General features: G+C 53.0%; 1 protein-coding gene across 1 annotated transcript; it reads right to left on the bottom strand.

Moving 5' to 3' along the window:
• Window positions 1-3,285: 3,285 nt before the first annotated feature.
• SYNDIG1L (synapse differentiation inducing 1 like) lies at window positions 3,286-26,602 on the bottom strand. The gene is made up of 4 exons (XM_005502335.4): window positions 26,087-26,602; window positions 10,964-11,417; window positions 9,632-9,769; window positions 3,286-7,996 (listed from the first exon to the last, which is right to left on the bottom strand). The coding sequence occupies exons 2-4, from the start codon at window positions 11,390-11,392 to the stop codon at window positions 7,838-7,840; spliced, it is 726 nt and encodes a 241-aa protein (XP_005502392.1). The 5' UTR covers window positions 11,393-11,417; window positions 26,087-26,602; the 3' UTR covers window positions 3,286-7,837.
• Between the last annotated feature and the right edge of the window lie 1,369 nt (window positions 26,603-27,971).

Raw genomic sequence — 27,971 nt, 5'->3', positions numbered from 1 at the left:
TTTGCAGGTGCAGAAGGTGGGTGACGTGCAGCATACCCTGCCTGGATGCCGGGCTGTGGGAATAGTTGACTATAATCAAGCAAAGCTTTGGGGCACTCGGGTGGTATGTGTTAGCTCAAGCACCTCTTTGCCTCCAGATTTTGCACAGGCAACTGGTCTGTTGGTGCAAAAAGCAGTAGTCTTGTTCTTAAAAGCATCTCAAGGTAGTGGAGGTGTTGGGGTTTGCAAGACCAGTCCTGTGCTTGCTGGGATCTTCAGAGTGGAGATGTAGCAGTGACAGGAGGACAGAAAAATCAGTGCCACTGTTCAGAACTGCTCCTGAGCTGACCAAGCACAAGTGCAATTCATTATCTATGTGGGCAGGGAAGGGGGAAAGACAAGGAGAAAAATTTAAAAAGGGATCTTTTGGATCAGTGCCCTGCATGATTCCCTCCATAGGCCCAGGCTACAAGCAACTAGTGCTGCCGAGCCAACCCTGCTATTGACATGGGAGTCCTTTTCCTCCTGTCCCCCCAGGTTATTTGTGGGGCACCATCTTCCCCTGTCCCAGCAGGTTACAGCAGCCACAGTCAGGTCCCTGTTCTCCTACCACCCTCTCTGTCTCCTCCCTATTAAAACCCATGTCTCACGTGCCATATCTGAAAATGTCTCCTGGAGTCCAGCTGTGGTCCACTGCTGCCCTGTTACTGTCCTTTGTGAGTATTTTTGCTGAAACATTTTGCCCCGTAGATTTTCATGTCAGATCTACCCTTTTCATGCTGCAGCAATGTCTCCCTCCTTTTCCTGGTCTCTGCATGCCAAGGAGCTCCCTGCCTGCAGCAGCAATTCCTGCTGGCAACCCCTCATCTCCCTGCATTCCAGCCAATGTCCACCTCTCCTGCCTTCAAGGTTTCTTTACTCTTCTGTATTTCCAAACCCTCCTGATTTTGACTCGTTAGCAAAGGTCACCAAGGCACCCTGCTTTCCTGTGCTGTTTGCCAGTGAAAAATATAGGTGATCAGTCCTTATATGGATCCTCAAGGATTTTGCTCTCCAGCCTAACAGATCTTCTTTCAAAATATTAACAACTCATTAATACCAGTCTTAGCTTTCTTGAACCAGCTGAGGTCCAGATGCAGTGTTCCCTGCCTTTCCTCTTCTAGAAAACAAGTGAGCTGATGCGTAATGCTAATTTAGGACAGTCAACATTTGGAAAATGCCAGAGTTTGGAAGAAAATATTTAGATATGAAAGCACTTCAGGAAAGAAAAGCTTCCATCTTTCTAGCCTAATGCTGTCAAGAGTTTTCTGCTTGCACCTAGGCTTTGGTATATTACTTTGAGGGTGGCATTTTAGCAGATATTGCATTATTTCATTTCTCCTTCCCTGGCTTCTTCCTCTGCCTCTCTCTCCACCCCTTCTCCATCACTTCAGTAACCTCAGCACTGGGGAAGGCAGGAGAGCTGTGGCTGGATGGACACTTCCCATCAAACTCAGACCCATGAGAATAAAGCTACATCTTCCTGGTGCTTCTGCAGCTCTGTGGGTCTGGGCAGGGGGCAGGCAGGGAGCCTGACTATGCAAAGGGGGGGACTCCCTGCCAGAGGGATGCCCCTCAGCTCTCCATGCCAGGAGAAGGCAGCACTCTGACCTCACTCTGGCTTCCATGGGACACTGGGCTCGGTCCTGCCTGATGTTTTGATTAAGCAATGAGATTGATTTAAAAATGAAGCCAGCAAATGCTGAACTGATTAGAAACCAGTTAAACACCATGCCTGCACAAGTGAAGAGGGAGACCCTGCAGAGTTGGGGATTTCTGCTGGGGAGCCTCTGAAAGGCTGAGTGGAGCGCAGCCCTGCAGCCAGCAAAGCTCCTGAGCAGAAATGGGAGATAAGGATGCTGTGCTGTGTCCAGCACTACAGCAGTTGCAGGACATCATGACATTTTTTGAAGTGAATAGTCTGGAAAAGCCCAGATGTATTGGGGAGCTTCATAGAGGAGCAGCGGTGGGGAAGATGGGCCCTATGAGGAGAAAGGCCAGCAGCTCAGCCTCTTTAAGGCAGTGGAGATGACAGTGGGTGGAAAGGGCAGACCTTGGTGGCACCATGGCTGAGGGTTGGTAGCCAAAAGGAGCCCCATGCCACCTAAGCAGTGCATGTTAAACATCAGTGGAAGTCAGCCATGTGCCCCACTCCTCAAAGACCCAGGTGACTGCTGCTTTTTCTTGCTGAGAAGAGGAGGTGGAAAAATCCTGGCCATGCAGTGTGGTGGAGGGAGAAGAGAGGCTCTTCCACTGCTGGCCCTGTCCTGTCCCACTCTGGCATGGCTGGAGAGGCAGCAGCAGCTCCTCTGATCAGGGGAGCTTGGCCCAAGGGAGGTTCCTGCCCATTTGGTGTGGAGGGATGGACCCAGACCCTGTCTGTTGCCTGCCAGTCTTGAGTTTCCAAAGCCCCTGAAGGATGACTTGTGAGGATATTTAAACTGTGTTTTTAAGATACACCTTCTAAAGGGCAGCTGTGGTTCCCTTGCAAAGCCCTTGGCTCTGAGGTACAGCCCGGGCACCAGCTATGGCAAAAATGAAGTCAGCTCAGCGGAGCAGCACATCTGCAGATGGGGTCCCCAAACATCACTGTGCCTGGACACTGCAGGGGAAGGGGAGAGGGGGATGTGCAGGGGTACAGTCCCTCCATGCCACAGCAGGGACAGATAAGCAGTGGAGGATGACACTAACTCGGGTGCATCGCTGTCACTGACCACCTTCTCCCCAGATGTCACAGCAAGCCCCATGGCTCACTGTGGGCCATGGGGACAGCATCTACCTCGTCCTAGCAAGGTGTCCCCACCTAGCACTCTGTCCTCTCTTGGCACCGCTTGTCCTCCTGCCCCATGGGGACAGCTCAGCCACACTGGGGCATTCCTGCATGTGTGGTTACCAGTGGCTGTGGAAGAGGGAGCTGGTGTCTGTGGGGAGAGGAGATGTAACGACCCTCCTGATTTCACAGTAGTGGATGTCTGAGTGATGGGTCTTAATTGGCTTCTCTCTGCAAAAATCCTCTCCTGCCAGCCCCAGGAGAGTTAGCATTGCCATAGGCTGTGCCTCCCTGCAGTCTTGCTGCTGCAGGCTGGTTTTGGGGAGCAAAGGGTAAATGATAAGCTAGGTGAAGAGATGCACTGCTAAATGCTTTTTTTTTATTTTTTGGGGGGGACAGGAATAGAAAATTTGGCCTGTCTCAGATAATTAGCTATTTCCTTACTTGATTGCTGTGAAGGGAAAACACTGGCTGTGCCATTAAATGAGGCGAAGGACTTACTCCACTTTTATTTCCCTATGTCTCATTTCTTGCTAGCCTCCAGAGGACAGATGGGGGGAGAATGGAGGCATTTATGCACCACCAGCACTGGCTGCAGTTGCACTCCACCAACGGGCACTGCTTGGAGAGCTGGCGGCAGCTTTGCCTCTGCCAGTGGCTGTGACCTCCCAGGCAGATGAAGGTGCTGGGAGCACAGCAGGAGACCTTGTGTCCTGCCCCAGTTGTTTCCACGTTGCCCACAGGATGGCTGGGAGGATGCAGGAGGACCAGTGCCCCAGTGGATCCATTCAGCTGGGGATGGGGTCCCACAGAGCTCTTGTGTCCCCCACAAACCACACTGGCTTATCTGCTTTTTTCCTCCATCATCTCACCTCATCCCTTGGGGAAGAGGAGTGAGATCCAGCACGGCCCCATCCCTGTATCCCTCATCAGCACTCCCCAGTCCTGGTGTGCAGCCAGTGGCCCCATTTTGTCACGCTGCAGTACTTGCTGAGAGGTGAGTGGTGTGAGCAGAGCTGAGAGAAGCAGGCAGTGGCTCAGATGCATCGGTTGCTCAGCTCTGTGGCTGAGGCACTGGTTCCATTTTCCTCGGCAGGTTTCTTTCTGACTGCATCTCAGAAGGAGGGAGGCTTCAAAGGCCATCCTTGCCCTTGTCACGGGCTTTGTCTGCCCCATCCTTAGTTGCTTCTGAAGAGAAAGGCCCACGGGGAGGCGCTTACCTTGGTGTTGTGAAGGTTATGAAGGGAGCCCAAGCCGGAAGACAACACGTTTTCCACTGCTGAGAAAAGAAAACAAAGCCCAGCGCATCCCAGACAGCACTTCACCACGCTCCTGGCTGAACCAGGAGCGTCTCCAGGGCAGGGAAGGGATGGAGCAGATGTTCAGTCAGACATGGGGAGTGGGGCTGGCTCCATCCCCAGGGTCTTCTCCTCACAGCAGGGAGGGCACCTGGGACATCTGGTGGTGGTGCTTCTTGCAACTCAAAAGCTGCTCAGTGTGTGAGACAAGAGTGGGGTGTCTGGGCATAGGGAGAGGGGGCAGGGGATGGGTTTTCTGGTGACTTTCTCGGTGTCACTGTCTAAGGGCGAGGGGTGCTTGTGCGGCAATGGGGCCAGGACAGGGGCACCTCGGGAACAGCGAGCAGGAGGGCGATGAGACAGGATTGCTGGGGCCAGGGGGTTGCAGAACTGTGCCTGTGCTGGGGGTGCTACACAGCACCTGCATTCAAAGGGACAGGCACCTGCAGCTGGCTGGCGGGGAGCTCGGTTGCAAATAGATGTCCTAATTAAGGATAACAAATTACTCATGAATGAAGAAGGAGGGGCTTGTTCTGGTGTACCATGGGACTCTTCAGCATCTCTATCTATTTTTTAGAAAGTTCCAGGGTGTGGGGAAGGACATCAGGTTGTGGTGTACACCTTTGTAGGACATCACCATTTAACCACCCCCCGCCTCTATCCCTAGCTCAGAGAACCCCAAATCCTCCCTTGTCAGCCACCAGGAATGCTGTTCCACCACCTCCCCTCTGCACGGGCACAGACCGTCTTTGCAATCACTGCCCTGTGTGTTGCCTGCCACACCTGCGACATGCCTCCACACTCCTTTCTGGGCTTGAAATGCTGCCACGCCAGAATTCGAGGCTATTCCTCCTTCACCCCAAATTTCTGAGTATGCCCTGTGAGATCAGGAGCTCTGCTGTGGGGCTGGGATTCCCAGGTGGGAGAGGAACCCCTCCCATGGGAGGACAGAAGGAAGAAGAGTCAACTCTTCCACACCCACTGGTAGGGTTTAGTTTAACATTTGTATTTTTTTAGCTTGATCAAATTTCCAAAGCTCACGTCTTCCCTGACTGCTGAGATTTGTTGCCTTTTTGCTTCCTTCCCTTCTGCTGAGGTGGCTGCAGCAGACGCTGTGAGTCTATAATAAGTTATTCAGCAGCAGTCCCCATGCTGGTCCTCGAATTTCAATTTGCACATGTTTCCCTTCAGGCTGTTTCCAACTAATTTCTCCATTTGCATAATGCCCCCCTTAGGGATGCTCCAGAACAGCCCCTTCCCCTCTACTTTGACAAGATCATCAGAGATTCAGGCTATTAGAGGAAAACATTTTAATTCTGTTGGCCCTTTAGCCTGATCTTTCCCTGTGTGGTGTTCCCGGAGGTGGGTTGGGGTGCAGGGGGATGGCGTGCCTACATGGAGCAGGCTGGGGGCTGCTGGTCCCTCACCCAGGTAAGCCCCTGGAGGGAGCCAGGTTGCAGAACTACAAATTCATGGCAAATGCAGTTTCTTGTTGCTGATTCTGGTCTGGCAGCCCCAATGGTTTTGTCTGGACCAGAACTGGTGGGGAGGCCCCACACCTGACCCTCAGCTGAGGGGTGCTTGAGGGGGAAAGGTGGGGAGGGTTTAGCTGGGACAGCACTGAGCTGGGAGAACAGTGAGTCTGGTTCCCCCTGCTGCACAGGCAACCATGGATGTCCCCTCTCCTGAAATCGTGCTCCTGTCCTGCTCCATTATTTGGAAGGACAGATGCCCAGGAAGGCTGAGCACACAGAGGAGGGGGGAATGAAACCCATCTCTCAGCTACTGGGTGAGGTCAACCTCTCCCCTCTAAGCCACCTCATCTCTGCCGGACACCCCAGTCCTGCCCTGCAAATTCTGTCTCCCTCTGTCCACTATCAGAAGCAAGACCTGTTTATTCCCCCACAATGTTTGTATTCTTCTGCACCTCTTCAGGCACATTGTATTTTATGCTTCTACTATACACAGAGCAGCCAGAACATATATGATGCTCCAGACTCTCTCTCCCTCCCTAATTCTTGTCCATCCAAATATGGCAAAAAGCCTAGATTACCATCCTGCTCCCATCACTAGCTGCTTTCTGAGATCTACAAAGCAGTACATCTCCCTCCAGGTTGCCCAGACACCAGCTGGATTATAACTTCCTTCGGGAACCGCATAAACACCTCCAGGTTTAAGTGAGCTCATGACTTCTGCAAAGCTCACCTCTTCACTAGCCAGCTCCATCTCCTTATAAACAAAGTGTTTTTTTCTGTTTTTATTATTAGCTCTTTCACGTTATAAAACGTAATGGGAACTTTCAGACCAGCTTCTGAACAGGTCTCTGATGTGCTTCTCTCTTTTATGGCTCAAATACAACAGCAATCGAAGACATCAACATGCTTCTTTAGAATGAAATGTACATTTGAATGGCACCCAGCTGGAGGAACATGCTGCACCTCTTGCAGAGCCGGCTGCAGCCTGCCCAGAAACACTGGGAAGGGAGTGATGGGTGCCCAGAGTCTACTTGCAGCTTCTGCATGTGGGGAAGGATGTGGCAGGAGAACCATGGCCAGGGCAAAGGAGGGTCAAAGTGGATGCTGGGGAGGAGGGTGAGGCAGGGCCTTGTAACGCCAGCCCTTTGGGGCAGTCATTGGTTTCACACCCGCCTCTGAAGCACTTGATGTGTCGCTGACAATATACAAATTAGCAAAAGTAAGATGTAAGCAGGGATGCATGGGATTTCCTTGTCAGCAGAAGCTTTTGAATGGATGGAGATACCTCTCGCCAAGGCATGGGATGAAGTGTGTTGTGGTCACCCTTGTGTCTTGGGGTCCTTCAAAGTCTTCCCCCTCTCTGGATCTCATCCCCTCTCATATAGCACTCTGGCCCCAGGCTCTGCTTGTCATGCTGGACTTTTCTTTCAATCCCATTCTCCCACCCCTCCCAGGTCATTTCTTGGGCAGAAATTGCCATTACAAGTCTTTTAAGGGCTCATTACTGTGGGATGCCAAACTTCTGGGGACTATGACTTGCAATTATCATACAGTCATAATTAATGCTGAGAAAACCTTGCTGTCTTTGCCACCTTGCTCCAGCAATGAGAGTGACAGTGTGTAAACACCAGCCTGCCTTTCTCCTTATTTCTGATCTGGGATGGGCCGACAACTGAGATGCTCTCCTGTGGATCAGGTGTCTATATGCAGAGGGATGTGTAGAACACGCCCTTTGGTCATGTCCAGGTTGTGTCCTCCTTTGCTGCAGCTGAGGGGCCAGGTGCTATCCCGTGGCACTGAAATAGGAATGTTGTCTCCATCCCAGGAGTCTGGAGATCCCACCAGGACTCCAGCCTCCCAGGGTCACTCCCTGACACCGTGTCCCCTCTCCTCCCTGTGTGCCCCCTTCATGGGCCAAGCCTGGGCACCAGCAGTGGGAGGGTAAACCATGGCCTCGGAGCATGTGTGGTGATCCCAGCTAAGCAGCAGCATGTAGCGTCTCTCCTGCACGTCTTCCACCAGGCAAATATGCTCCTCCTGGTCCCAGCAGCCAGGCCAGTGCCCAATTTCCTGATGTCGGATGGTGGCACGCCATGGCCTTGGGGAGAACAGGGGTCTACTGTTTGTCTGAAAGGGGAAAGAGCTTGCGCAGGGCATCCGTGCTGGGGTCCTGCTGTGCAAGCAGCCATTGGAGGCACTGGCAACCTGTGCTCTGCAGGAAAGCTCGATCCCAGGAAGGCCGGTGACTGAGGACGGCGATGACATGTGGGTGGCAGCTATACGTGGCCCCCTTTGGAGAGATAAGCGATCAGCGCTACCACCACCCCAACGTACACTCCTGTGCCGATAGTGATGGAGAGTGCGGCGAGGAAGAGGGCTCGTCGGGAAGCTGAACTGGCCAGATGGAAATCTCCTTTGGAGACAGCCTTGCTGGTCTGGAAGGAGAAGAAACACTTGTTCACAGCTGTGCCAACCTGGACTTTTAGTCTGCATTCAGTAGCTTCACTGCTGAGTCGGTCGCCCTCCCCTGAACACTGTGTCCCATGAATGCTAGGGATGGACAGCAAGGTGTCTGTTGGTCTGGAAGGGCTCAGCACAGCAGTGCCACCTACACACATTTCCCTGTGGATTTTGCTTCTAAGGGAGGCATGGCTTTGGCCCTTTGCAAACCCCAGCCATCTGGGCAGTCAGCCAGAGCTGCAAGTGGGTGGCTGGACCCTTGTAAGCCCAGGCAAATGGTCTGTGCACAGGGGGGATGGCTGCGTGGTACAAATATACCCTATATAGACACATAACGAGTACTGCCTGGTCTCAGGAGCTGACTCCAGACAGCACAGCACCTCAGACTGCCTGTGCTGCTGCTTGAGTTTGCCTGCATGGAGTTTTCAGCTGAAGCCTATTTGCCATAGAAGGGTTGATGGAGCCAGCGATGGAGGCAGATGTGGGTGTTGGTTCTCTGGGCTGGACACTTTCAGTTTCCGTGAGCGCTCTGGACACATTCAGAGTTACCCTTAGTATTCAAGTTCAAGTTGCCATGTGGACATCAACGCACACATTGTGCACCCACTGTACGCAGACACTGAATAAAGAGATGGTCCTTACATCAGTGAGTGAACAAAAGTGGTAGTTATAGCAAATGGAGCTAAATATAAATAGTACCAAGTACATCATCACATGGAGAGTACACCGTGCTACCCTGTACCACGTGGAAAAATGTGAAATCAGCCACTCCTCAAGGTCCTAATCAGTGAAATCTTCCCCTGCCTCTTACTGCCTCTGTGCCGAGTACTCATGTTATATATTTTTTTCATTTCTGTTTCTATCCTCTTGTTTTAACTTCTTAATGCCTCCCCCCATCTATTCTTGGCACAGCAGCATCTGTGCAAACGTGGAGTAAATTCCCTGGCTCTGCATGAATTATTCTGGGTCAACAGCAATGTGAGCCCTGGCTCTGGGCTGAGCCCTGGCTCTGAGCTAAGCCCTCGAGAAGGCAGCATCTCCTCTAAACTGGTGCATCCCAAGGGCCACCACCCTCTCCCACCTCTGTCAGTCTGGTGTTGGCTCACCTAGCTTAGCCAATGCATGTCAGAAACTAGTGTAGCGGAGGAGCTGCAGTGTGATATGGAGTGCAGGCTCCCCTCTGTGTCCAGCCTCCAGTGCAGCCTAACTCCTGGGGCATGAGCTGCCTTGGACTGGGTCATGATGAAGGACCTCCACACCACTGGAGAATGGGAGGGCAAGTGGGAAAATGCCCTGTTCCTGAGCCCAGCCAGAGGGTGAGAAACTGGACAAGGGGCCAAAGGGACCCCCAGTTCCCTAAATAACACCCAAAAGACAAACCTAACTTCCAGTAACTCACACAAGAGCTGGAGGACTTGCAACCTTAGAGCTGTGCTGAAGACATCCAGGAGCCGGGAGCACCCTTTGCCTCAGGCCTCAGGGGTCTGGGAATGGCACAGAGATGAGACTCAGAGCCAGAAAGCTGCCCAGTCCCCTCTGAGGGCTGCCATGGCTTGCGGGGCCCTTGCTCCAGCACTCTGTGCATGCAGGCAAGCAAAGGGATCTCTTACCCCTTGGGAGAAGTAGAAGGCAGCGATCCCCAGGGGCCAGAAGCAGCACAGCATGGAGAAAAGGGCCAAGCCCAGGTGGTCCCGGGGGGGAAGCATCAGGAAATGATCCTCGCTTTCGCTGTCGCTGGAGGAGTCACTCTGAAAAACCAGATGGATTCAACCTATGCCCACCTCCCCTGCAGGCTGTGTCTCAGCCCCCCTCCTCCCAGCTCCTGCTCTCTTCTGGCCCCATCACATATTCTCACACTTTTCCCACCTACGAATTCAAGGAGTGGCTTTCAAAAATATTTTAGCCTCCTCAGCCCAGCTTGATGAGAAAAAATGTAGCTCAGCAAATTCAGGAGCAGAGTGGATTCTCGGCTCCCTGCCAGAGCAAATGCTGAGCTCACTTGCTGGGGGTCTGGGATTTCCCTGGTAGATAGATAGTCTTAAAATGAAATATCTCGAGCTTTGGCGGAACTGGCTGCTTGTCAGCTTAAACAAACTTAAACAAAGTGCCTTATCCCCATTAGGGACTAGGAGATCAATATCCTACTAAACCAATTTAGTGAGTGAGGGAAGGCGGTTGATTTGGAGCCTCCATCACAGGGGTGAGATGTCCTGTCCCCTTAGCCAGTGCATTGGTCATGGCAGCTGCAGGCAGCCCTCCTGCATTTGGGCAGAGGGAGTTCAGCCTGGAAGTGACGTGTCTGGGTGGGGAAGGCATGCAAAGGTGGGATCATCCCTGCTGCCACCATCACTAAAAACAGCAGAGCTGTGCTGGGTCATCAGACATCTGTTCCATCAGGCCCTGGGGACCTGCTCCTGCCTCTCAAGGTCCTGGATGATATTCTCAGCCTCTGCTGAGGTGGGGCACAGAATGCAGCACATGGCTGCTTTCTCAGCTCTCCTTCTTCCTTTGCAAGATTCATCTTCTGTTTATCTATAAAGCTTTCTCTTGGCAGCTGCCATCAGGCATGTGTGTTTTGCTGTTATGCAAGGATTGCTATTTCCCACTAATTTGAGTGCCATGGTGGTGCCTTGTCAAAGGATCCCCATAACCCAGGGGTCCTGCAGAACCAGCATCATCTCCCCCTCGCACCCAGGGAGCATGCAGCCAGGCTGCCCTCAGGGAAGCTCACCTCCTCCTGCGGTCTGTGGCAAGGAAAAGAGGGCAGAAATTATAAGGAGGGAGAAGAAATACTGGGTGCACAGGGAGAGACTGGTGAGGCAGAAGATAGCAGGGTCTGGGGGGAAGCTCTGGGGAAAGAGGGAGAATGAATAACTAAGAATTTGGGCCAATGGGCAGAGTTACCAGAGGAGTTTGATGCCATCCCATTTGAAAAATCTTACCTCATACTCCTGGAGCTCCTCTTCCTCCACCTCATAGGACACAGTTTGGATGCGAATGTCGCGCTCTACAAGGCAAGACCCTTGTGCGTCATGCCCGTCGGGACCCTCTGATGGAGACTCTTTGCTTTCCATAAAGGTGGTCTCGCAGTTTTCTGACTTGCTGTCCTTGGTCTTGAGAGTGGTCTCATCCTTCACGAGGATGAAATTTGGGCCATACAAGGCTTCAACGGCCAGCTGCAGGGAACTGGCATCCAGCAGCTGGTGAGTCCTGGCACTGCCAGTGTTTTGGAAGATGTAGGAATACAGTTTCCCTTGGCAGCGGTGACTGGGATAGTCCTGGCTGTGATGCTGGTGGTAAGAATAGCTGCTGTGGAGATGCCCATTGGCCTTGGCCAAGAGCGGGTTTTGGAGCTCACGCACACTCTCCATGCTGCTGATGGTGGGGGAAGAGATCCTGCAGAAGCAGAGAGAGTGGGAGGGAGGAGGCTGTTATTTCAGCAAGACAAGGGAACAGAAAAGCCTCTTGCCCATGTGGAGCCGATGTCAAGACGAGACTGTTGGGAACAGAAAGATTTGGCAATGCTGGAGAAAACAAGAGCCCTTCCCCCACTCCATGGTTTGAACACTATCTCGGCAAACTGAGCATCTCTTCATCTCTCCCCAGCTGGTAGTAAGATAAGGATGCAGCCCTGCAACAAAAGGATTTGATTCAGCCTGGATTAAGACAAGGATTTGCTGTATCTATAGTGCATCTTGAGATGGCCACATGCAGCCTGACAGGAAAGGACCTACCGCATCTCTTCTGCTGGTTCATAATGTGTGCTGCAACAAAGCAGAAGAGCCAGCACAGAAGTAGATAAGATGCTGACAGCCACTTGAGGGGCTTCCCTGACTTCCCAAAGTGGAGGCCCACACAGTGAATTACAGCCTTTCAGGCATTACAGATGCATCTAATGGTTTTCAGGTGCCAGGGAGGTTTCCTAGGGCTCTTCCAAGTCTGGGCTGGGATGGGATGAGAGTAGCAGGCCATCAAAGGAAGCTGGAAGGCTGCTGTGAGGGCATGGAGGTGATGTGTAGGGTGGAGTGGGAAGTGTTGGATGCTCAGCCGGCTGTGTGAAGGAATGGAGGCATGTGGAGGTTAAAGGGGAGGCCACAGAGAGCAATTTAAATAAATGACTCATCACATTGTCCCCTTTCTTAAACCAACTTCACCCTCAGGTACAGCTGGCAGCTGTGCAGCCCTGGCTCTGGGCCACTGGCTTCAGAAAATGCTGAGTCCAAACACGATCCTCAGCTACAAATGTCAACACGGGTTTCTTCCTCAGGAAAATTCACCTCCCTCCCCCTTCCTCCATTTCAGAGTGCTGAAACCTTGTGCTGATTTTTTATTTTTTCATGAAAATTTCCAAGATTAAATATTTCAACACCTTTTCTTCAGAGGAGCGTTTGCTATTTTGGCTTCCCTACCCACCTTGGCACAAAGAAAGCGTGTAGTGAAATATCAGCGTTCCCCAGGAGAGAGAAACAATTACTTTGTGCTCTTCAATCCCAAGCCCCGTGTTTTACAGGCACTCTCTATCACATTCCCAGCTCCTCAACCATGCCACCTTATTGTCTTGCAACCCCAAATGTTCCTGTCCTCCTTAGAGACCTCCACTGCTGCCTGCTCTGCAGCATGCTGTGTAGCAGAGACACGCTGACACCTGCTGCAGGGTTTCTTGAGGTGCATGAGGCTTTCTGAAAGAAAACACATCACCTTGGGTTTAAATCTGTCCTCAAGAAGAAAATATAAATAAAGAAGTTGGAGTTGAAGACTCCAGAGAGTGAAAAGCCCAAGTGGTCTTATCCCCTTGGCCAAACTCTGTCATACTGCACAGCTTTGAGTGCCATTCCTGGTTTTAAATGGCCCTGTTGATGGGCTTTGTTCTGGCAGCAGTTGCCACATTTTGGAAAGCTGTTCAGGAGAATGGAGCCATTCAAAAGCACTCCTGCAGTGCTAAAACTCTGCGTGTTTTGGTGAATGCCCTCTACTTCTCCCTCTTCAAAACCATTCTCTGCTTTCTGCAGTCTCCCACCTTACTAATAAAGCCTGTAACGGCTCATGCAGCAGATGGCCGTTAAGTATTTTCAAAATATTTAAGGGAGATGCATATTTGTAGCACAGACGGTTTTATTTCCTGCACAGACCCACAGAAGCACAAAGCTTCATCTTGGTTTTCAGGGAAGGAAAGCATGAACCTCTTCTTTGCTTATATCAACATGCAAATTAGATTTCCAATCAAATACCTCACTTTTTAACAAAACAGTGAGGAGAGACCAGTGAGTGAGTGTCGTTTGAGAGCAGCAGCCCAAGCAGGAGTAGAAGCCAAGCTCTAGCAAGAGAAAGTTGATAGTCTTGGTAAGGCATCCACGCCTCGCCTCAAGAAATGTTTCTGGCAGCAAGCTAGGGTAGGGAGGGATGGGATCTTGCTGGGAGGTGCCGGAGGTGCTGAGAAATGCCAGCAGGTGGGCTGTGGACAGGCTGCCTGACGCTGGGAAGTGTGTGTCTGAGCAGCTGGACTGCTGCTGGACATGGGGTCTGCTGACTTTGGGCATTCAGAAGGGTGGCTGATGGGAGGTGGCTGGCTGACCTGGGCTGGGGGGAAGAGGCAGAGAGGGCTTGCAGGTCACAAACATCCCAGGGTGAATATACCTCAGAAACGTAACAGCACAGGTAGCAAAAGAAACAACAGGAAAATGCTTTTGAAACATGAGGAAGCCTCCCTGAATGTGGGCTGGGCAGGGCTGAAGGCTTCCCTCAGCGGGGACAGGGACAGCCCAAACCTCTCTGGTCCCTCAGGCTGCACCAGAGCCAGCCCTATGGCAGGGCCAGGACCTTGGGGGTTGCTGCACTGCCCAACACAAGGACGCACAAGCCCACAGCCCATGGGCCGGGGCACAGTCTGCTTTCAGGATGGGGCAGGGCTACAGCTAGAATATTTTAGTCCATGCTAGTGTCTGTGGCTCTTGTACAGTCCAGAATCATAAAAGATTTATGTGTACTAAACTGTCTTTTTGTTGTTGCCTTCCACTCTTGGGATCTGGAAACAATACTCTCCCTGGAGCAGGATGGGATGATAATTGGGCTGAAGAGATAAGGGGAAAGTGCAAAATGACATATCACTGTGCTTCTCATAAATATGCAAAGGGACCACCAAGTTTAGTTATAGCACCCAGTTCCAGCACTTGTCATCACTGGGGTGGGGACATTGATGGCCAGCATCACAGCATATCTATGGCAGCATGTTCAGCCCTGCTGGAAAACAGCCAGGCTAAAACCTCAGCCTCTGACACCTTCACCTGCTGATGTGAAGAGTCCTAGTGCCGGAGGGGTTAGAGCTGCTTCCCGCTCCTTAGTCACCAACATCACTGCATTCATTGCATAGAGAATGCACCTGTGTGTGCAAGCACACCTGTGTTCACCAGACGATCTGGGTGTGCAGATGGGGATGAGGGCCATCAAACCAGATGACGGTTAGATATTATATTGGAGTGGGAATGGCAGGGAGGGTGAGAACCAGCCCTGTGTGCTTCCCTGTGTGCAGGGAAGGACAGAGGCAAACCAGCCCTGCTGTCATCCCCAAAGCCCATTTGGATTATCTGGATCCTACGGTGAATTTAGCCACACAGGAACTTAATAAAGGGACTGGTAATAAAGCAAGTCTGGTAATAAAGTAAGCCTGGTAATAAGCAGGCTTGAGGGAAGAGGAATGAAGCCAGCAGACAAAAGCAAGAAAGCTGTAAAAAACAAAATTGGCAAAGAGTGGCCATTCTCTGTCCTCATTACCAGCGTGACTGGATAGCATGCAGGTCCATCAGCCCCATGAAGCTGGTCTGGGCACTACTGGCGGCAGGTGACAGCAGCAAGGCACTGTTAGGTGCACAGGGAGGATCCACACGTACAAGGGTACACACACAGCCTGAGCCCAGCGGGAGGGCACAGCTGGGAGGAGGCAGACTCCAGTGCCCTGATTGAGCTGGAGTATTGCTGCAGCTCTGCTGCTGAGAATAATGACTGCTGACTCCCTGATGAACTGCCTCCCCCCCTGCACAGTGGCTTCCATAACCACTCGGTGGGGCAAGGCCTCGCACGCTCCCCTGGCCGGTTGCAGCATTCCCCAGTGGAGTGGGAAATGCACAACTGCATTGTGTACTCTGAGCTTCTCAAGGCCAGTGCTGGATGAAAGGAGCAAAAATAAGGCAGGAAAACAAAGGTGTAGCAAATTTAGCTCTGTATTTCATGGATGTCACCTCTAGACCACATCCCCTGTGGTGGACCAGGTCCTCTTGGGACCCTCCCAGATGTTTCCCTCATCCCATGAGGGGTTTGTGGGTTGCTGGCCACCCCCGCCAGCAGCAGTGCAGCCCTCAGAGGGGCCCTCAGCACAGACACTGGTTATGATAAGCTCAGTTAATGACGAATTAAGTAGCTGTTCCAGGAATCAATCATTATTTAATTGCCCTGTCAAGCAAACACTCCGGTTCCCTTCCCTGGCTCATTAGCAGGTTGTGACTGTGTTGCATGTCCCCAGGCTCCTGATCGAGGAGGTTAGTCCGTTCTGGCCAAAGGCTTTTCCCTTCAGGACAGCACCCAGGGAGGCCGGTGCCCTTGGGGAGCAGTGCCCTGCTGTGCTGCTGTGCCCTGGCTGGTCTGAGGGCAGGGAAGAGCATGAACACCTGTTTCTGATCTGGATGATGGAAAGCAGTACCATAAACAGGTACAGCTGCCATAGCCCTAGGACCGAAGTGGACCCGCTCCTGAAGGAGCAGGAAAGCACAGATGTGGCTAGCACCCTTCCCAGAGCCCAGACCCCCCTGGAAGCTCTCAGGAGCTCTTTTGAGGCTTCTAGACTGAGGCCCAAGTCCTGCCAGGGCACAGGAGGAGGCAGTACCCCTGCCTCTGGGCATCCAGGCTTGGGATTCTGCTCCAGAGAAAAGCAGCTCACAAAGGCTGCTGAGAAGCAAAGGCAGAGCATCACAGGAAGAGAAGTCAGTGTTTGGGAGAGGGAATATGGGGATGAAGGAAGGGCTGTCAGGTCTCAGGACAATGTGTCAGTCAGGGGTGGACCGAGCACCCTCTCAGCCCAAGGAGCCTGCACAGCAGCATGGATACAGGCAGGGCTACAGGCAGGGTTTTGGATTTTTTTATAATGGTTGGTTTTATAAGACACCAGTCCGGACAGTGTCACGTGGGAAAGGTTTATCTCGCAGGGGCAAAAGGATGCTGGGGCAGGAATTAGCTGGGCTCATTTGGAGAGCTTTAAACTAGGCTCGAAGGGAGATAGGGTTGTAGCTGGGCTTGTCCCAGTGGGGCAGCATTCTAAGACTGATGAGGACTGGGTGGCCTCCTATGCCCCTAGGGAGAAATTGGTGTGCTCTGCTCACTCCCTGAAATGCCTGTACACCAATGCGCGCAGCATGGGGAATAAGCAGGAGGAGTTAGAATCCTGTGTTCAGTCGGGAGATTATGATCTGGTGGCAGTTACAGAAACATGGTGGGACAGTTCACATGACTGGAATGTGGTCATGGATGGCTATGCCCTTTTCAGGAAAGACAGGCCAGCCAGGCGTGGTGGTGGACTTGCTCTCTATGTGAGAGAGCAACTACAATGTACTAAATTCTGCCCAGGAGTGGATGACGAGCGAGTTGAGAGTGTATGGGTCAGGATCAAGGGGCAGGCTGGCAGGGGTGACACTGTTGTGGATGTCTATTACAGGCTACCAGATCAGGCTGAGGAAGTTGATGAGGCTTTCTATGGGCAGTTGAGAGTGGCCTCACAGTCACAGGCCCTGGTTGTTGTGGGGGATTTTAACTTCCCTGATGTTTGCTGGAAGGACCATTCAGCCAGCCAGCCACAGTCCAGGAGGTTCCTCCAGTGCATTGATGATAACTTCCTCATGCAGATGGTGGAGGAGCCGACTAGGAGAGGTGCACTGCTGGATCTCATCCTCACTAACAAGGAGGGTCTGGTCGAAGCAGTAAAGGTTGAGGGCTGCCTGGGTTGCAGTGACCACGAGATGGTGGAGTTCAGCATCTTGTGTGGCAGGAACAGAATAGCAAGTAGAATTGCAACCCTGGACTTTAGCAGGGCTAACTTTGGCCTTTTCATGCAATTGCTGGGGAAAATCCCATGGGCAAGACTGCTTGAAGGAAAAGGGGCCCAAGATAGCTGGATTGCATTCAGAGATTGCTTCTTCCATGCTCAGGATCAGAGCATCCCCACACGTAGGAAGTCAAGGAAGGGAGCCAGGAGGCCTGCGTGGTTGAATAGGGATCTGTTGGGTATGCTCAAGCAGAAGAGGAGAGTTTACAGGTCATGGAAGCAGGGGCTGGCCACTTGGGAAGAATATAAGGCTGCTGTTAGAGGATGTAGGAAGGCAGCTAGGATAGCCAAGGCCTCCTTAGAATTACAGCTGGCGAGAGGGGCCAAGGACAGCAAAAAGAACTTTTTCAAATACATAGCAGATAAAACTAACACCAGAGGCAACGTAGGCCCACTAATGAACAGGGTGAGTGCCCTGGTGGCAGAAGATACAGAGAAGGCAGAATTACTGAATGCCTTCTTTGTCTCTGTCTACTCTGCCGGAGGCGGTCCTGGGGAGCCCTGCACCCCTGAGACCCCAGATGAAGCCAGGTCAATGGAGGAGTTTGATTTAGTCAATGAGGACTGGGTTAGGGAGCAATTAAACAGTCTGGACATCCATAAATCCATGGGTCCAGATGGGATGCACCCGCAGGTGCTGAGGGAGCTGGCTGAAGTCATTGCTGGACCGCTCTCCATGATCTTTGCCAAGTCTTGGGAAACAGGGGAAGTGCCCGAGGATTGGAGGAAAGCAAATGCCACTCCAGTCTTCAAAAAGGGCAAGAAGGAGGACCCGGGTAATTATAGACCGGTCAGCCTCACCTCTGTCCCTGGAAAAGTAATGGAACAGCTTATCCTTGGTGCCGTCTCAAGGCATATCAAGGATAAGAGGGTTATTAGGGGCAGTCAGCATGGCTTTACCAAGGGTAAGTCATGCTTGACCAACCTCACAGCCTTTTATGAGAATGTAACAAGGTGGATGGATGATGGCAGAGCGGTGGATGTGGTCTACCTTGACTTCAGTAAAGCCTTTGACACAGTCTCCCACAGCATCCTCACAGCTAAGTTGAGGAGGTGTGGAGTAGACAATAGACTAGTGAGGTGGGTTGCAAACTGGCTTAAGGAGAGAAGCCAGAGAGTGGTAGTCAATGGTGCGGAGTCTAGTTGGAGGCCAGTATCTAGTGGAGTGCCTCAGGGGTCAGTACCGGGGCCAATATTATTCAATATATTCATTAACGATTTAGACGAGGGAATAGAGTGTACTATCAGCAAGTTTGCTGATGACACTAAGCTGGGAGGAGTGGCTGATACGCCAGAAGGCTGTGCTGCCATCCAGCGGGACCTGGACAGGCTGGAGAGTTGGGCAGGGAATAACCTAATGAAATTTAACAAGAGAAAGTGTAGAGTCCTGCATCTGGGCAGGAACAATGCCAGGTTCCAGTATAGGTTGGGAAATTACATATTAGAGAGCAGTGTAGGGGAAAGGGACCTGGAGGTCCTGGTGGACAACAGGATGACCATGAGCCAGCATTGTGCCCTTGTGGCCAGGAAGGCCAATGGCATCCTGGGGTGTATTACAAGGGGGGTGGTTAGTAGATCGAGAGAGGTCCTCCTTCCCCTCTACTCCGCCCTGGTGAGACCACATCTGGAATATTGTGTCCAGTTCTGGGCCCCTCAGTTCCAGAAGGACAGGGAACTGCTGGAGAGGGTCCAGCGTAGGGCAACGAAGATGATTAAGGGAGTGGAGCACCTCCCTTATGAAGAAAGGCTGAGGGAGCTGGGTCTCTTTAGTTTGGAGAAGAGGAGACTAAGGGGGGACCTTATTAATGTTTATAAATATATAAAGGGTGAGTGCCATGAGGATGGAGCCAGGCTCTTCTTGGTGGCAAACAATGATAGGACAAGGGGTAATGGGATCAAGCTGGAACACAAGAGGTTCCACCTAAATTTGAGAAAAAACTTCTTCTCAGTGAGGGTGACAGAGCACTGGAACAGGCTGCCCAGGGAGGTTGTGGAGTCTCCTTCTCTGGAGACATTCAAAACCCACCTGGACGTGTTCCTGTGCAACCTCACCTAGGCGTTCCTGCTCCAGCAGGGGGATTGGACTAGATGATCTTTTGAGGTCCCTTCCAATCCCAAACATACTGTGATACTGTGCTACCTGCTGCGTCCCAGCCTGGAGTCCCCCAGGGTGAAGCACAGCTCACAGGGAGAAGGAAGCACTTTCATGAGCCCCACTGACATGGCTGTGAAAGCAGTCATGTCCAGCCAATGTGCAAACTCTGCTGTGAATGCTCAGTCTCCATGCTGCTGTTCCTGCCTTGGGCACAGCACCAGCATGCAGACTGGGCATCCCTGGGGTGTAACAAAGCCTTCACTCGTCCCAGGAAAGGCTGCTGTGCCAGGAGCATCAGATGAGGAGGTGGCCAGGGGGTGGAAGGGGCAGGGAGTGCTGTCGGGGAAGCAGCTTTTGGCAGGGAAAAGGCAGTGAAAGCCCCAATGGGGCTGGCAGCAGTGGTACACAGAGAAGCAAAGAGTCATGACAGTGGCAGTGATGGGAAGGGAAATGTTGGGCAAGAAGCATGGGGCAAGGCAAGAAAAGTGTCGTCTGAGACAGGAAGAAAGCTGAGCCCTGGCCACAGGCATGGAAAAGGGACTGCTGACGGAGAAAGAGTTGGGGAGGACTAGGAGAGAAGGACGAAGGTGACAGAGCCTGTGGATATGGATTAGAGGGAGGAGGCTGAGGCGTTTGTGATGATGAGCATTTAATTCCCAAGTTTTATGCAGCTGGGCTGATAGAGCTGGAAAGCAGAGAATAAAGCACTTGTTCTGATCTTCTGATAAGTAGAGAGCCAGTGCCTCAGCAATGGGCTCCCAGCTCCAACAGAGACTAAATTGCTCTGAGAATTGGGATGCGATGGGCTGCTTTTCAAGGTTCGCAAGTCAAATTGGGCAATTTCCAGGTGGAAATAGAGTCTTTATTCTGCCTGATAAAAATGTTTCTCTGCAGCAGTGTTTCGACCCAGCTGTGCTCAGAGTTCAGGCATTGTTCCTAATGGTAAGAAATAGCAGATCCTTCCCTGTGGCTGGCAGGGAAGAGCCGGGCTACTTCTGAGGGAGCTGTGCCAGGGGCTCTGCGGGGCTGTGGGCTCCCCCACCACCCTGTCCCCAGCCCCAGTGCCGGCAAACAAGACACAATCACTGCCTGTGAGCATCAGCGGGGAAGCAGTGTGTCCTCCATCGCCTCTGAACACTGGAAAGACATGCTCCTAACACCCAGCCTCAAACCGGGAGTACCTGCAAACAGGCTGCACCCTGCGATGGCGCATCAGGGGCAGCGGGGCTGGCAGGGTGCTTGTGGCCTGCTGCCACCGTGTCCCCCAGCCCTGGCCGGGCACCCCCAGGCCGGCACCCACCCCGGCAGGGCCCGGCACTGGGAGAGGTGGCCGCTAGATGTCCCAGGCGCTCCACGCAGCGCGGGGCTGCCGCTCCGGCCGCCGCACCGCGCCGGGGCCGCGGAGCGCGGGGTTCCCGGTCGCCCCCCGGTCCCCGCCCGCCCCTCCCGGCCGAGCATCCCGCAGCACCGCGGGGCCGGGCCGGCGCCTGCGTGCACAGGGCCTGTATGTCCAAATCGCCGGGCACGGCTACAGCACCCGTGGCTTGGCGCCGGCCTTGCTGGTGTGAGCCCAGCCGGGAGCAGGAGCTCACCGGCACCGATGCAGCCACGGGACGTGCCCCGCTGGGGTGCGCCTCTCCGTGCCCCTCATGCAAGGGAGAGCTGGGAAGGGCTCACCGAGCTGGGAAGGGGGAGCAGGAGGAAGCATGGAGGGTGATGGTAATAAAACACATGGTTGTGTGGGTGGCTAGGTGTATAATTAGCAGGTTTGGGCTCTCTCAGCATCCTTTTTTTAGCTGGAGACACAAACAAGTAAATAAGGCAGCTGTCAGGAGTTTTCGCAAGCTGTCCTGGGTGCGGGTCTCCTGAAGGTGTGGGATCGGGGAGAAGAGGGGGCAGCACAGGGCTGCTCAGGGTGCTGGAGGGCAGCAGGGTGACCATGTGTCTGACAGACAAAGCGAAACAGAGCGGGCAACCTGGCCAGCAGTGTTGTGCTGGGGAAGTGGGCCAGAATGGGGTCAGGGATGGGAAAGCTCTGGAGATGCCAAAAGCCATGCTGGGGCTGTCTTCTCAACCCTGGGGTGCTCTGCAGCACCCTCAACAAGAAACCCTCGTTTGGGGTTTTAAAGGGGCACATGATGCCAACCAAAAATGATTGATAGCTCTCACTGGTGGCTTCTTCACATTCATGTTTGGGGACCCAGCAGGGTTGCTGGGAGGAAGTGGAGGTCAGAGTGATGACTCCCATGTGAGGAGGCTACTGAGACTGTCATTCAGTGTTTCCAGGCCTTTGAGGCATCAGCCAGCGAGATGAGCTTGGGAGGCTGTCAGGCTCTGACTGCTCATCTCAGCCACAACATGCCAGCCCAGGGGCAAAGGAGAGTGAATTCCCCTGTCTGCCGCAGCATTCAAATCACTGGCCTGTGGAAACATGAGCTGAGACTAGGAGGTTTAACCCTAAGGAAGTACCCTAAGGCTGCTGCACACAAAGCTGTCTGGACAGGGGTATTGGCACCCTACCCTCAGTGCAGAAAGCCTGCTTAGAAACATTTCCGCCTGTAGAGCTACTTGGGGCAAAACTCACTGACCTCTGGGGCTCTGGGAAGCATGAATGCCTTCAACACAGATGCCCTGTCCCTTGCTGAGGCCAGGCTCACTGCCCAGGGTGTCCATATGGACACCAAGACGGTGCTGTCAGGAACATCTCACAGAAGTCGCCCAAGATGTGTTCATTACCAGGACATTCTCACTGCTGCTGCAAGATGCACAGAAGCTCATGCTTGCAAGCTGTACTTCTGTTCATGGCTGATTTTCCTGTGGTAATGGTTACAGTCCTCAATTTCATTTCAGGTTTTCTCTGTTGCCATTTATACCCAGTATTGAACTGAACAGGGTGGCTATCCTAGATGGCTCCCAAGCTCTTCTCTTATCTTCCCCTATTTCACCTGTACCCTTTGCTCCAATCCCATCAACTCCACTTTCAGGGTCTTCTTCTGCCCATGAAGTCCCCTTTATGGTTGGTGATGTCCTGGGACTCTACACTCCATCCTCTCCACTGCTCCCTCCCCATAGATTACTCTGGGCTGCCTGATCCTGTGGCACAAGGTGAGCATCACCCACAGGGAGCAGAGATATTCTGTTCTGGACCAGACCTGTACCTTGTGCTCTGCTCTTGGACCAGCCCTACGCCCCTCAACCCTCCAGCCCAGCCTGCCACAGGGCCGTGCCTGGGGTCTGCACTCCAGTGATGCTCTTCCTGCCATGGCCTGCCACCCAGCACAGAAATGATCTATCAAATAAGACCTGGCTTCCTTGCAGGTGAGAGACACACACCAGCTGAGACCAAGACAGGAATGTAGCACACAGTTGGCATCTGGTGTCAAGAGGACAGAGAGATGTCCTCCTCTTGGCAGCTGTACCTTGCTGATAGAGCAGCTCAGCTGCAGCACCCAACTCCATCCTCACATCTCTCTGCAAATCCCCCTCCTATCAATTGAAGATGGTAAAGTAAAGCGGCTGTTAAAGACTGCTCATTTGTCTCTGTTTAAAACATATCTGTACTCAAATGATTCACAATCGCCCTGAAGGCTCGTGCATGCCGGCACTATCCTTTCCCCACTGTCCTGTTTATTTTATCCTCTGTCTGCCTTCCTTCAGCTCAGGGCTATTTCCACTTTGCTTACTGTGGCCTGATTCTCCTGGGGATTCACAGAACTCCTCTACAGTTCAGAGGTTTAATTCATTTGCCAATGATCTGCTCTCTCTTTAAAAATGAAGTTACACTGTGGAGATGACACATTTCTAGCTTACTTTCCCAAACCCTAAGTTTCTAAACACAGCCTGCATTTATCAGCAGTAAGCTGATCTCCTCTTCCAGCAAATAAGTAGATCACTCTTTTGTTGTTCTGGCCAACATCCACAGCCTGAGACAAACTGTAAGATGTTAAATTACTACTCGAGTCAATAGGTGCAAGCCAAACCAAATGTGAAGCCTCTCTTTAATATTTGTTATTGCCAAAGAAATGGAATCCTTGTGTGGAGATGTGCCCTCTGTATTTAAGGAGGAGCAGTTCACACTGACGGGAGCCATGGGAGAGCTTTATTCTGTCTTCAGCAATACAGCTAGAAGTAAGGCAGCAGCTGCCCCTGGCCTTCCCATGGCTCTTTTCTGTCCCACAGTCCTGGGGGGCCAGAAGCATGCAGAGGATGATGCTAAATTATCTTCCATATGGTATGGAAAGAGACACCACAAAACGATGATGTGTTTTCTTTCCCTTGTCTGTGTTAAGTCCCAACCATGCCTGTCTGAGGGGCACTCTGGGCTGCTCCTGCCTCTGCCATATGGATGCTTCTCCTCTCTTCCTGGCCTATTTCTCTTCCCTGCCCACATCACCGCTGGATTTAGACCAGCCCTTCCTGGGACTGGGCTCAGGCTGCTGCTTGTTCCCATCCGGAGTCATAGCATGTTACAGGAGGTGGCTCTGCTCTGGTTGAGCAGCACCAGCAGTCCTGCATGGGCTGAGCAAGGACGTCCTGCTTGTGCAAACATGTCCCTGCTGTGTGCGGACAAGCCCCAGCACCCTCCGTCTTGCCTTGCTCTCCCACCCCAGAGGCGCTGGGGAGCCAGAAGGGTTTGCCAAGAAACCTCTGCCCAGCTGTGGAGCAGCACTAGGCAGCTGCCAAACATGGTGTCTCATCTCTGAGCTGGTGTACCTGTGCCCTGGGACAATTTTTTTCATGCCAGCAGTTCAGTTTCCAGACACAAAGCTTGGAGATCAATCCTGTGACCAGCTCTGCTTTTCAAAGGATACCTGAAGTGTTTCAATTTAAAAGGAAGCTGGTTTAAGTGGTGCACCCAAAAAACACTGGGGATCAGTGGAGCCTCCCCTTCCAGGCTGAGCAAAGCATTTGGGCTGGTTTGCTGCTTTTTTAACTAAGAGAAGCAGCAACAGAAAGACAATTTGGAGGAATTCTATAATGGAGGGGTTTTTTTCCCTCTCTAATGCTATGGCTTGGACCTTCAGCCAGAAAAATTAATCATTCACCCATCTCTAACTCTACAGATAGAGAATTACTGGATGATGACCTTGCCTGAAATTGCCCCCTGAAAGCAGCAGTAGAACGATGTCCTGCAAGCGGTGTCTGGCAGTCCCAGGCTGGGGTACAGGGCTTTAGGAAATAGGCAGAAAGAGCCAAAGTCTGCCTGATTCAGGGACCATGCTTGCTAGGGAGCTGGAAAACAATTCCAAGCATAGATAGTAAATTGGAAGGAGGGCAATGAAGGGGTAAGAGAGACTTGAGGAAGCACCACAGTGTATCAATGTCTGTGGGGATGGGGTGGCACCAGAGGCACCCAGCAGGCAGAGCGGTGGTCAGGAAGGGGAGAGCTTTGGGCTGCCTGTCGAGGTCAAGGATGCTCCTGGAAAGCTGCAAGCACATCCCATCCCATGCAGCAGGTCTGTAAAGGGGGCAGCCGAACCACGAGGGCCTGAAGTGCCCAGGCCCGTGCTGGGGGTCCATTCTGTACAGCCCACATGCTGCCTGGCTGGGCAGGACTGGCCCCTCTGGAGCTTGTTCTGCCGAGCTTGCTAGTGGCAAAGGAGGATTTTAGTGGACAAGGTTTTGCCAAGTGCTTGGTTGCCTCTCCACAAGCAATGGCGACGTCTGCAGGCCAGGCTGAGGTCTGGGAGGGGTTGGGTACCATGCAAAAGCCCGGATCTGCTGCAAAAATTCAGTGTGCTGGAGCTGCAGCAAATTACTCATTCTTTAATAATGGTGTTTATTACCTGCCTCTGATGGTGGTTCAGGGAGCCAAAGTGAAGCGGATTCAGCTCCCCGAAGCTTTAGCTCTGACAGCCATTTTCATTACACAAGAAACTTTTGCTGGAGAAATGCAGTCACTACATTTTGGCTTGGGTAATTCCTTTTCCTGACAGCCTACAAAGTAACCAGCTATTATCCCCTGGGGACCAAGGCTTTTTTTTCCTGGTGCATTACAGGCAGGCTCAGACCCTGCTCCTCTGGTTATCCCTGGTATTTATATAGCGCTACCTTCCTCCTGGGAAAAAGGTTTCTACTGGTGGCAGATCCTGAGCTCATGTAAAAGGGAATTTATTTTTTTCAGAAGCAAAGCAGACAGCCCGGTAAAGTGGGTTTGGGGACAGCAGCATGGCTTTTGTGAAACCTGCAGCAGCTTCGGAGAAGGAATTATAAACAGGTGCCGGACAGAGACAGAAAGCGTTTCCCTTTGAAACTCCTGAACGTGTGGCTCTTTCCCCAGATTCAATCTGAGAGGGCATCCACAGGGCTATGGGGAGATTATGCTGTTGAGGCAAGTCGTTTCCTTGCCACAGTTCATGGCACTGAAAGTGGCCCTCTCGATTGAGGTCCCTGGACTGTTCCCCTGCCCAGGTGCATCCCAGGGACGCACCCTGGGGTGGCCAGTGGCAGGGTGGCTCCCACCGGCTGCTGAAGCTTCTCAGCAGAAGGAAAACCACCCCCAAACTTCAGCCAGGGGCTGACCTGCCTCCCAGGGAGGGAGCCCTGATGGCTGTCTGGGTCCAAGGTGCCATTGCAGTTGCTCTGACATATCTGGCCTCCAAAACTTTTGCTGAAATCCTTACATTTCACCCACCCCAGAGCCTCAGATCAGGTAATTTTGTCCTGGTTTCTCCAGGGTGCAGCCTTTCAGCTTTACAGCCCCCCACATATTTTCCAACCCCCATGGGCCAACCTGAGCTTGGTGCCAGGCTGGCTTCTCCTGGGGTCCTGCTGCTGCCCCATGGGAACAGCCTGGCGACACGGGGGATGAGCACCATGACCCCCCAGGAAAGCCACCCACTTGGCTCCAAGCAGTGATGTGCCCATCCGAGAACAGTTCCTTACCTGCATGTGGAGGAAGGGCTCACCCACCAAGTTGTAGCATCGGCGGCAGAAGTGGAGCGCTGGCGGCAGGCATGACCGCGGCCAGCAGCAGCTCGGCTGCGGGGATGCCGCGGCCTGTCACCCGGGTGGGCTGGCGTCCAGCAGCTCTGCGGCGGGCCCAGCCGTGGGCTGTGGGGAGCGGTGGGAGCGGCGTGGCGGAGCCCCAGCCAGCGCTGGGGTGTGCAGCAGAGCACCAGGCAGTGCGCGGGGCTGTGCAGCAGCAGCAAAGCCCTCTAGCTGCAGCAAAACCGTACTTCACGTTCGTGTCCAGAGACCCCCGTTTGCTCACTCTCTCGCTTGCATGCTCTCGCACGCTGGCTGTGGCACCACCAGGTCCTAAGGCTCACTAATGAGAGCTGTGCATTGCAACCGCTCCTCTTCTACTGCGTCCTCCTGATGTGATATCTTTCCCTGCTGGTTTAGATAAGAAGAAAGAAACTCTCTCTCTCTTCTGCTCACTGCATTTCCCAGGGCACAGCCCTTCCCACTCCCCCGGCAAGGGAATGACCCAGTGCCAGCAAGCGGAGTTTAAAGGAAAAGGATAAATGGGATTTCTCACTGCCAGAGCTGGTGCTGAGGGGTCAGGCAGCTTAACCTGGGGGCTGCATCCCTGGGGTAGGCAGCTTGTTTGTTGGCTCAGCCAGGTGTTTGTCTGCCTTGCTCCAGAAGGACCTGTGTGGGATGTTGATTTACCTCACACACACCTGGGCACCACTCTGGTTAGTGGAGTTAATCCCAGTTTGCTCCAGCACAGCAGGAGTCAACACCGCAGCCCCCACAGCCCATGCTTCCCACACCCCCTCCCCTGACCCTGGCAATGCCCCGGGGAGCCCGTGCTGCTCCCCCACACTCTGGCAGCTCTCCAAGTCCTTCGCTCTGTTTTAATTTGCTCCTAAACTCCCCAGGTGCCTCCCCAGTGGCTCCCCCAGCTCAGGAGCACCCAGCACCAGGGCGAATGCTGTCAGATGTGCATGCAGCTGAAGCCTGGTCCAGCCAGGGGGATCTCTGCTCACACGTGGGCAGAGCTGCCTGCCCTCGCCTGTCCCCAGTGCCACTCTGCCCGGGAGTGGACCATGCCATGCAGACGCTGGTGTGACCCACAGCCAACCGTGCCCACCACTCACACTACCTACCCAGTGGTTGCCCCTCACAGCCTGCACTGGGGCCCCCTTGGGGCCACCCTGTGGCTTCTCAGGACAAAGTGCCTTTCTGGAGGCCTGAGCTTGTCTCCAACATCCCCTAACTTCTTCCAGGTGCTGAATTGACAGGTGATGGGTTATGTGCCAGGGTAGGTGGGTACTGAGGTCCCATTCCCAGAGGGGCTGGGACTCTGGCTAAGGGAGGAGATGGCAGGTCAGCTTCCCCTCTGCTCCAGCTTCTAGAGAGGTACATGTCTTGCCAGTAGCAGCTGCCAGATCCTTTTGCAAAACTGGAGGAGCTGGCTGGATTACATGGGTTAATGTTGGGACCGAAGGGCCTGTGTTCCCTGAAGAAGCAGTGATAGGTGTCCAGCTTTCCCTCCCTGGGGGTGATCTGTATGTCCTGCTGTCAGCATCTTCCAGCGGGTCTGGGAAGTACATGAACCCAAAATGCCAGCTCCGGGCTGGGGGGCTCAGCTGGCAGGTTGTCTTCCGGGATGTCAGCTGGAGCGCAGAGTTGCTGCTATGAACAGAGTGACGCCCAGGGAAAAGGTGTCCCTGCCAGCCAGACCCAGCCAGCATAGCTTGCGGGGGCACTGAGAAGGGAATAATCCATCCACAATCCCTAGGGAGTGGGACAGACAACAAAGGGCTTGGGATGCGGCAAAGATTTGGCATCTCTGTCGTCTGAGGTCTGTCAGTTCAGG

The sequence above is a fragment of the Columba livia genome, chromosome 5 (assembly GCF_036013475.1).
Source record: "Columba livia isolate bColLiv1 breed racing homer chromosome 5, bColLiv1.pat.W.v2, whole genome shotgun sequence".
NCBI classification, from domain to species: Eukaryota; Metazoa; Chordata; class Aves; order Columbiformes; family Columbidae; genus Columba; species Columba livia.
Note: the sequence above shows the minus strand (reverse complement) of the source record. Positions and strands in the feature narration are given on the sequence as shown.